At 53.4% G+C, this 10,703-nt stretch overlaps 1 protein-coding gene across 1 annotated transcript in view; it reads left to right on the forward strand.

Annotated features, from left to right (window-relative positions):
• HSPB8 (heat shock protein family B (small) member 8) overlaps positions 1 to 2,613 on the forward strand; it is a 6,510-nt gene extending 3,897 nt beyond the window's left edge. The window contains exon 4 of the mRNA XM_009287540.1: positions 2,507 to 2,613. Coding sequence (XP_009285815.1) covers positions 2,507 to 2,613 — 107 coding nt within the window. The remainder of the gene's footprint in view (positions 1 to 2,506) is intronic.
• The last annotated feature ends 8,090 nt before the right edge of the window (positions 2,614 to 10,703 follow it).

Here is a 10,703-nt window from a genome sequence, read left to right on the forward strand (position 1 = left end):
GTCCGGACAGCCTCCGGCAAGGGTGACGGGTGCTGCTTGCAGGGACGGCAGCACCCACCACCCCACGGGGGGACCAGCTGAGAGCCGGGGCGCGTGCGCCAGGTACCAGGCCACCGTCCCCAAGGGCTTGTAGCAGTCTGAGGTGCCGGTAGAGATTTTTGTGCCCATGGGGCCGAGCAGAACGGATGTCCTCGTTACGGTTATTTTTTGCTCTGAGTCGCTCCAATGGGATATTTATAACAATAGCAAAAAAGAGCCCTTTTTTCTCTAAAATTGATGTGGAATCTTGTAGCCCCGTGTCTTTTCCTCCTCCGTGGGTTGTTTTTTTTTAAACGACATCTCTGCAAAGGATGTGCGTCCGGCAGCGGAGCTTGACGGCACGGCCTCCGTCCTGAGAAACGCAAACCGTCCGCGTGTTTTGAACATTGTTTTTTGGGTTGTTTTTTTTCTTTTTTTCCAGAGAGAATTTGTGCTTTTACTTGTCAGACCTGAGGAATAAAACCCAGTCGATGTTCTTAGCCTCTGCTTGTCTCGGCTGAGCCCGGCGGGGCGGGCGCAGGGCTGCGGGAGGGTGGCGGGGAGGAGGGGGGATGCCACCATGTGCCACCTCCTAGCCCAGCACGGGGTGCTCCCCATGGGGGGAAGGAGAAGAGAGATGTGTGGGGATCCATTGCACTGATGGGCGGCCGAAGCATTTGCTTCAGCCTTTTCTGCAGCCTGTGAATGCAGAGTCCTGGCTAACACTGTGCCATGGAGGCACCGAGCCCAGCGAGGACCGCGGGCTCATCCTTTCCTCTCCCTCTTGAGAGGTTGCAAATGTTTTTCCTGCTTGGGGATGCTAAATCAGCCTCTGAGCTGGGAAAGTCGGGTTTGCACCATCCCCATTTCCATCTCACCCTGCCAGTTCCCCACCAGCAGCTCCACAGGGAAGCACTTCCCAGCTAATTCCGCAGCGGAGGTACCGGCAAATGGTTTCTGCTGGGCTCTGGACACAGCCTTAAAACCATTCCCGGGGGCGAAGCACCGGGTAAGATTTGTTAACACGCGGCAAAGCAGAGGTGCCGATGGGCGGCAGGAGTTTTTCCATCGATCTGTGCGGCACCTGGACCGGGCACCCGGTTTTCCATGTCACCAGGACCTCGGAGTTAAAAATACAACCTCACATGCTCCGCAACGGCTCATTCAGGATGCGGTTACCAACAACAGCCCATCACGTGCTGTAAACCCCGGCCCCGGCATTCGGGGGCCACGATGGTACCCACACTCCAGGTCACGGAGGGGAACCCAGGGGCTCTCACCCGGGTTTTATATATTATTTTTAACAGTTGTTAACGGAGCCTGGACCCCCAGGTGGTGCACAACACCCCCATGCCTGTCAGTGGGAGCCAGCCCCGGGCTCAGCCACAACAGCTCTGCCAGGCGCGGCTGTGAGCACAGCAATTTTTATGAATAAAATATAATCCTCGAAATGTAATACCGACACCAGGATGGAAAGCAAAAAAGTCATGAGTCACAGCTCCAGCCCTGTGTCCTTGTGCCACTTGGAGCACGCCCACAAGCGTCATGCCCCATGGGTGACACCTCTCCAGCACAAACCGTCCCTCCTCTTCCTCACCCCTTCAAAGAATTATTTTTTCAGACTTTTGAAAAAAACATCCCCAGCCCCGCAGGCTCCCCAGGCCCAACCCCAATTTTGTCCCCAGTGCCCCATCCCCTCAATGCACTTTTCACGGGAAGGACCCCAGGGGAAGCACGTGTGTCCCTGGGGCGACCCTCAGGCTCCAGCACCCCGGGAGCGAGCGGCTGGATGCAGCAACACAGCAGCCCTGACCGTGCACGTCACGAGTGGCAGAGGACGGCTGCCCCGAGCAGGGCTGCAGGCACAGGGGACCAGCTGTGGCTCTGCAGGGGGCTGTGGGGGGGAATTAGCTGCAGCTGAGCCCCTCTCCCACCCCAGGGTATTTGGGGAGGTCCCCAGGCTGCAGTTGCACCAGTGCTAAGGCAAAGGCAGCTCCAGGCTCAGCTCTGAGGCTGCGGCAGTCAGATGATGGCTCCCAGCTTTCTCTCCTGCTGATCCTACAGTTTGGGAGAAGACGTTCTTTATTCTTTAGTCACCTTCTGTTTTATTTGATGCTGCTTTCTGATGAATTCCTTAATAATGTCTTATGAAGACTGTTGTAAGATGCATTAGCAATAATTTCTTAGTGGCTGAGGTTGGCATCGGCAATTAGCACTGAGGACCTCTTACACAGGCAGCGTGCTTGGACCAGTGCAGCCAGTGGCTTCTCAAGCTGTTGGATTGTCTGGAGTATCATCTACTAATGAAATAATCGTAAGTGGAGATCTGCTTTTTTTGTTTGTGGTTTTTTTTTTTTTTTAAATATGACCTGATTATGAAGGAGGTTTTAAAAAAAAAAAGTAATCCCTATTAGTGTTAGTGTAAATGGAAAAACAAGTGTGGAAATGCTGGGGCATTTCTGCATCAGCATCTCCCCCTGTGTCTCAGGAAGATGGGGTGGGAAATGTGTGTTTCTGGAGTACCGGGATGCTGCAGAGCTGGGGCCAGCGGGGAGCGGGAGCTATTTGCTCATCCCCAGCCTGCATGTGAGGTAATGGACCTGATTATTGAAGTGAAGGAGGTTTTAAAAAAAAAAAGTAATCCCTATTAGTGTTTCTGCAAATGGAAAAACAAGTGTGGAAATGCTGGGGCATTTCTGCATCAGCATCTCCCCCTGTGTCTCAGGAAGATGGGGTGGGAAATGTGTGTTTCTGGAGTACCGGGATGCTGCAGAGCTGGGGCCAGCGGGGAGCGGGAGCTATTTGCTCATCCCCAGCCTGCATGTGAGGTAATGGCTTGAAGCCATTAGACCCATAACACAATGCCATAATGGCCACTCCACCAATTACATTACATTTCATGGGTTTATAGCAATTAACTATGTCGGGTGGTGTCATAACACATTACGGTTTATAGCTTAATATCGGCTCTAACAGGGAGACGCTGTGTGCAGGATGGGGCTGTTGGCGAGCATCCTCCGGGTGGGGAGGAGCGGGCTTCCCACGGGGGGCTCGGCAGGGACCGAGACCCCAGGGGCTATGCATTTTGGGACCCCTCTGACAGACGGGAGAAGGGGCAGGATTGTGTTTACCAGCAATTCACCTTGCATGCGGCACCCTGGCCACAGCAGCACCTCTCCACTGGCCCTGCCCGGATCACTCCGGGAGGCCAGTGCTCCCTTATTTCTCCTTCTGGAGCGACGTTAGACTTATCAATATGCACCTCATTCAAAGCCAAATGATTTTTACTGCTGAAGGAGGTGAAGGAGCCATCCTAGTCAGGCCTTTCAAATCCTGCTCTCAGAGCAATGCTGATGCTGCCGGCATGGGGCTGTGCCCCCGGCCAGGGAAGGGAGAGGAGCAGAGGTTTGAAAGATTTTATTTTTTTTCTTTCTAAGAAGTCAGTTCTGATAAAATACATAATGACATCTGAAAGGGGCTGGTGTAATTAAGCAGTCGGACGCTGGGCAATTTGCATTAGGCTCTTTGTTGCCACCGGTGCCAGCACGTGCCTCGCTGCCTGGGCAGCAGCCGGAGCAAGGAGCATGAAAGATTTTGGTTTTTTTTTTCTTTCTAAGAAGTCACATCTGAAAGGGGCTGGTGTAATTAAGCAGTCGGATGCTGGGCAATTTGCATTAGGCTCTTTGTTGCCACTGGTGCCAGCACGTGCCTCGCTGCCTGGGCAGCAGCCGGAGCAAGGAGCATGAGGAGTGTGCCTGCTCCAGGGAGAGGAGATGCTGGGGTCGGGGCTGAGCTTGGAAATCCAGCAGCTCTTGATGTATCTCAGGACCATGAGCTTGCAAGCTTGGCTTTAAGCCCTGGCAAAGCTCTCCTGGGCAGCTGGAGGGAAATGCGGTTGGTTCATGCTGCCTCTATGTTTTGGGAAAGATTTTTCTAGCTTCTTTGCAGTGGCGATCCCTCCTGTAGCACAAGCGGGTGATTCCCGGTGCTGCAGACACAGAGGTGGGGTGGGATGGGCTGATGCGGAGTGCTCGGGGCTGGGAATGCGACGCCATGAGATAAGGGGACTGCATCATGGGAAACCGGCCTCTGGGGACCTGCTGCCCGAAGCAGCCGCTGCAGATGAGCCGAAGGACGCGGAGAGATAAGGATAAGGTCACCCAAGCCCTGGGAGAACTCGCTGGGCAGCTCAGCGGCAGGAGGCTTGGTTTGCAGGAGGCTAAATAAACCTTTTGGCCATGTCCTGCCATTTGCCCTGAGCTGCCGAGGAAGCCGCAGGGGCTCTGTGACCACTGCCGGCCCTCGGCAAGGCAGGGGCATGGGCCAGCGGGGCCAAGCAGTTTCTGAGCGCCGGTTTACACCCTGCCGGGGCCAGGCTGGGCGAGCACGTGGCTCCTCGCAGGGCACCAGCTCCCGGCCTGTCCCAGAGGATTTGTTTTCCTAAAATGGAAGCAAAAGCTGAATTGATTTATTTTGTTTGGCAGCATGCGGAGCAGGGTAAATAATCCACAGGAAGCTCCAGAGCTGTCCAGATATACCAGGCATCTCCAGAGGCCCGGTTTCTTCTCCTAGAAGAACTGGGTTGGTCTTTTTTTCTGACTCCCCAGCTTCTGTGGCAGGAGCCGGCCCATGCCTGGGCAGAGCCGTGGCCAACGGACGGCACAGCAGCTCCCAAAGCTGTGTCTGGCTCTGCTCTGGGCAAGCACAGCTCTTGCATCCACGTGTGCCCATGGCTCAGGACACGCTTGCTGGCTCACCCCGCAGAGATACACTTGATGTCTCTTGTTTGCTCCTGGCACACTGTTAGATCGTGCTGCAGGGTCCTCAGGTGGCTACAGAGACCCTTTTGTTGCCTGATGGGGACGTTTGTGCTTTCCAGCCACTCTGGGAGCCTCTCTGCACCACTCTGAGCCCTGCACGTGCAGGAGCTCAGCCTATTTTCCTCCAGCAGCCTCTTCCTTGGTCCCCCCGTGCTGCAGTCCTCCCCTCGGCCCCTCCAGGCGATGTGCAGCTCTCCAGGCTCTCGCTTGGCAGCTGGTTCTTATTCCTGCAGATTATCTAATCTGGGTTTGCATGGGGGGTTGATATAACACTTCTGGGTGTTTTTCCTCTGCAGAGCATCCCCGGCTCCCCAAGGGCTTCTCACTATTTCTCAGACAATCTCGGGCCCCTTCAGTACAAGCCAGTCCCTTTTCCCCCAGAGAATATCCCGTAACCATCCAGGTGTTTCTCTGCTAAAGTCGAGGTCATTTGGGGTTTTTCATGTTTCTCTTTGGCAGTTTCTCTTTCTGTTGGAGATTTTGCTTTTTTGCAGTTTTGGTCTCTACTTGCAAAGCAGATCTCATCTGCTTTATTTTGGATGTCTCCAAAGAGAAGACTTTGCCACACGATGGCCGTGGGGACAGAGAAGCAAAAACTTTCTTTTTCTCTAATGAAAGAACCCGATGTCATAGAAATAACCCGCCCTGGCTGACCAGACTGCCTTTCTGTCTCTTTTAAATCGAAGGCCGGGAAGTTCAGCAGGAGCTCCTGGCTATGAACCAGCACACAGCCACCCCGGAGCAGACCAAGAAGTTCCCGAAGCTTTGCTCATCCCAGCAGAGAGAAGGGGAGGAGAGACCTCCATAGATAAAGCAATGCTGGTGGGGCATTATGGCATCGTGTTTTGGACGCTTCTGCCCGTACCTATCTCGGGAGGGGACTGGGTGTGCTTTGAGACTTAAGCCCAGTGACCCCCACCAGCAGCACAGACCCTCCCGGGTGGACAATGTGTGTGACCCTGGTGTTAAGCATCACTAACCCCTTCATGGAGCCACAGCTGCCTCCAGGCACTGTGACATCTCATAGCCAACGAATTCCTCCCTCGAATAATGAGCTGTAGCCAGGGGGAAGGAGACTTTTCTCCTATTTGTTTTCTTTTGTTAGTCTTTAAACCCAGTTGTAAATGCTGCTGGTAATTAAGGGCTGTCTTGCCATTTGGGTGACATGCTGAAGTGCAACCTCCTGCTCCCAGCCAGATGCTCCACAGCAAACCCATCCTGGAGGAGAGGCAAATTTTGTCTTAATTTTCTTCTTTCGTATTGCAACAAAAAGCTTCCTATCCGAAGCAGCCTTGGAAACCTCTCTTTATTAAAAGACCTCCTTGAAATGTATTATAGCAGCTGAGGAGGGTGGTTATGAAGCACAAAAAGCCTGCAGAAGAGCTCATTAAAACAATAAATTACAACTAATTAGAATAAATCAAGCTAAATCATCTCCAGTGTGAAGGTAAAATGAGGTGTGAGTGAGTGTTTTTTAATAAGGCTGGTGCTAATCCCAGGCTCGTCTTTAAAGTGACGGCGAGTCCTGCTGCAGCAGTGACCCTACTGCTGGGACCGGGGCAGAAAACAGACCCAGACAAAGGCGAGGGGAAAGCGGAGCTAATGGGATTTTTAATTGTTGCCCAATCTGAGCTGCCTGTCCCTAATTGCAGTGGGTTTGGGGGTAGTGCAGCATCCGCAGTGGCTCTCAGAGGGGCAGGCACAGGTCGAGGCACTTGGTTTTGCTCACTTTGGGTTTTTTTCCTCTTTAATTTGCGATGCACAAAGTGGCTGTGGGGTTTTGTTCCTCTCTGTCATATCACTTCATCACGCGCAGCCACAGCTAAATGACTTCTCTGCATAATTAGCAGTGAGATCATCGCGACCGCCTTGGCTCAGAGTCACTTCTCCTTTGGTCTCCAAAAAGCTGTTCAAAACAAGGGAGAGGAGGGAGGTGTGGGGGGAGGCAGCGGGACGGGTGCCCTGCCTGCGCTCAGGCAGCCCCAGAGATGGGTGCTGGAGGGGGACACCTCAGGGACACTTTGGACCCCTGCTCCTGCACCAGCTAAGGGAGGTTTGGGAGATCTCGCTGTACTCTTGATGACATTAGCACTTGAGCCAAAGGTCCCAGGGAGCAAAGACCAGCAGCACCAGTCTGACCCATGCCGAAGATAGGGCTCGCTGCCAGCGGGGCGCTGGGGAAGACCTCCCGCAATGTGTTAAACTCCCATGTAGGACATTGTTGACCAGAAGGTCTTTGAGCTGCCAAAGCGAAAGGTTTCCTGCTGAAATGAGTGAATCGCTTCCGAAAGCACCTGGAAGTGGGCTCAGCTCTTGGGAACGCGGATCCCAGAGCCAGCATGGGTGCTGGCGTGATGGCCAGGGTCAGCAGCGATGCTGCTGAGACACCATGGCTTGAGCCTTCCCAGCTGCTGCTTCCCTCCAAGGGATGAGCACTACTGCCGGTGCTGGAGAAATGTATTAGTTTCATTAAGCTTAAATGATTAGCTCCAGGCCTTGATAATGATACTTAATGGATCTAATATTTTTTTGGCGATTATGCTGTTGTATATAGTGGTGTATATCATTAATAACCTTCTTTAAACCTCCTTGCTTTCACTGTTACTAATTGTGTTCAAGCCCTTCTTATTCCTAAGCTCAATTAGCTGCCTATAAAGAGGCTTTGCCCCACGAAGAATGCCTGGCTGTGCTGGGAGGCAGATCCTGATGTCTTGGGTTACTGGCCAGGAGGATGCTTGGATTTGGCTGCAGGAGCCACAGGCCAGACCCCGCAGGGTGGTCAGGGCAGCCGTGGTGGGTGCTGCTTTCTGCAGGAGGTGGTGGAAAGCCTTGGGGCAGCTCCGCTCTGTCCAAAACCCCTTTCCCAGTCACCACCTGAGTTCTGCAGGGGGGTCAACACCAGCCAGGGCCACCCCACGTCCCGGGTTTTATCACCTATTGGTGACCAAAGGGAGATGATGGAGAGTAGGTGAGGGTGGTGAAGTCAAACATTGCTCACTGTTTTTCCCAGGGGGTGATAACGAATGCATCAAGGATTCAGTGTTTTCTCAGGGAAGGTGTACCTAAGCCCGGGACTCGCCTGTTATTGCTAGATCAAACCTGTGTGGTCCCCACACTGGATGCAGCCAGGTGGAAGAAGGAGCATCGCCACTGTCTCCAAACTCTCCCTGAAACTTGCCGTCGCCCTTGGGAGGAGCAACCAGACTTGGCTGCTTCTCCATTCCTCCCTGTCTGCGCCTCCTTCCCATCCCTCCTGTGAGTTGATAAATCCATTAGGATTAACCTTTCTTTAACTCCTTGATTAGCTGCATTTTAAAACTCCATTTGTTTTCCTTTTTACATCAAGCCAGAGCCAAAAAAAGAGGCTAATTTGCAGCAATACTGATTTACTGCAATTTCTGAAAATCAGGGCGAAGGCTGGGAAGGCGTGCTCGGCATTTCAACGCTTCCCCGGTGAGCTGTGAGGGGCTCCATCCGGCAGGAGCCAGCACTCCATCCGCTATGGAACCAGCATCCACCCAAGTTCCCAGGTCTGGTTTCTGATGGTATCAGTGCAAACCTGGAAGATGCATCCTGCATTTTAAGGACTGAAAATGTCCTGCTCTGTACCTTGGGGAAACTGAGGCCCTCGTGAAGCGATGTGTGGGGTAGCAAGGCTGATCCTCAGCCCTTAGATGGCTTTTTGGTCCCTCAGGGATATCCATTTCTCCACTGGAAATGTCCTTGACTTCCCTGAACTGCGCACAGCAGGAATTTCTCAAGATTGGGCTTCTTGCTTTAAGATCACACAGGGCAGTAACATCACGGTTTGGCCTCATCCAGACCTGATTTGCCAGGTGTAGACCCAGTCCTGGGTTTACCGAACCTGAGTTTAGCCCAAGACCTCGGTGAGCTGCCAGACCACTCCAGAGTCTGGGGGCGTTTGATGACAAAAGCTTCTGTGCTGGGAGCTTGGCTCGGTGTCAGCTTCAGCTTTGCCCATGGAGCTGGGGCAGCTGCCTTCCTCTGCCATGCCACGTGGGAAAAATCACTAATGTCTTCAAAAACAAGCAAACCCACTGGGTTTAAAACAAAATCTCTACTGTTCCCAAATGCCTGTCTTTCCTTTCCCAGTGTGTCCCCTGGGAAGGAGTGACTCCCTCTCCGTGCCCAGCCCAGGGCTGTCTCGGGGTCTTCCCTTCACCTGCCCCGGCACCCTGGCGAACGCGGCCAGTGATGGTGATTGTGCACCCCATTGCTAGGGCTGGGGATGCTGAAACACAGGCAGCAACAGGGACGTGTCAGGGCGAGCAGAGCTGTGTAGCCTGTAACAGTTCCATGGTGGGGGCTGTTTGGCCCCCCCAGGGGAAGGAACAGTCCTCTCCTGGCTTTAACCCCGGCTCCGTGCCCCGTGGCTTCACCCTTTGCAGGTGAAATGGGTGCAGCTCTGCGGTAACAGTTCCATGGTGGGGGCTGTTTGGACCCCCCAGGGGAAGGAACAGTGCTCTCCTGGCTTTAACCCCGGCTCCATGCCCCGTGGCTTCATCCTTTGCAGGTGAAATGGGTGCAGCTCTGCAGCAGCCTGGCCCGGCAGCCCTGCCGGCACACCCTGCCTGCGCACGGGGAGGAGCGGCCGGTCGCCGCATGTCCCATCTCTCGCTGGGCACAGATCATCCCCTTGATGAACTGGCTGCTCCGGAGTTACTCCTGCTGTATTTATGTGATCACTAAGCTTTAAGGCGACTAACACTACCCACCCACGGACCTGCGCTAACCCTTCAATTCATTCTTCAGTCACTTCCTCTGGCTGTGAATCAATGTCTGAGCTCGGGTGCTTTTGGAGACTGTTGGTGGGGCTGGAGGGGAGCAGCATGCTGGGACGCACGGGGCCTCTGCCCCTCCCTCTACCGAGGAGGGACAGGGAAAAACAGCTTTCACAGGGCTGGAGAAATTGGCTGAGCTGTGTATCACTGGTCATAGGAGTTTGCTCCATGATTAGGGGATCTGCTTGTGCGGGCAGGTGTCAAGGCTCTGGCCCAGAGCTCAGCAAAGCCAAGGCTTAGAGCTGGGGTCTGGGGTGTCTCTCTTGGCTGACCAAGGGCTGGGAGTCTCCCCTGGGGCTGGGGCGCTGAAGGAGACGGCTCATGCTGGCACCAAAGCCCCTCTCCTATGGAGCAGTGTTTTGGGGTTGGCTGTCTGCAAGGAGCAGCTTTCCCTGCAGCAGTTTGGGGTGTCTAAGAAGGGCTGAGTGCAGCAGGGACATCACTAGAGCCCTCCTCCTCTTCCAGGTTGACCACTTGCAGGATGTTTATAAGGACCTTTGAGATTTCTCTAAGGTTTTGGAGTAGCTCAATGTGTTTCTAAGCTATTTTGGGGCACATGAGTGGGAAATATGTCATGGACGCATGCACCTGTGTGCACCCACATGCAATAGCCTGTGGGTTCAAGTGTTTAGGCAAGCAGGTTCAAAGATCTTCAAGGGAATCTTCTTCCCATTACTGAAGCAAAACAAGGCAAAACCAAGCGGAGGGCTTCGCCTTGCAGGACTGCGGCGCCCAAAGCTGGGCTTTCCCACACGGGTGGTGTTGAAACTGGGAAAGTCTCTTGGGAGCCGTCTGTGAGCTGTCAAAATATATTATAAGCTGCAGTTGAGGTTTAAAAAACTTCACACTGATACACAATTTAGGGGAAGCATCTTGCATTTCCATAGCTATGCAATAAGATTTTCTGAAATTGTGATGATATGAGAAAATGTCTTTTAAAGTAGCACCCAGATGGCAGGGGGAAATTGTGCTGTTTGAATTCTCTTCAGATAAATTGAAGCTAAAGGGATGCTAAACATTTTATAGGTTCCCTGCCCCCCCCCCCCCACCCATAGAATGGAAA

This window comes from Aptenodytes forsteri, unplaced genomic scaffold (assembly GCF_000699145.1).
Source record: "Aptenodytes forsteri isolate BGI_AS27 unplaced genomic scaffold, ASM69914v1 Scaffold297, whole genome shotgun sequence".
Classification (NCBI taxonomy): domain Eukaryota; kingdom Metazoa; phylum Chordata; class Aves; order Sphenisciformes; family Spheniscidae; genus Aptenodytes; species Aptenodytes forsteri.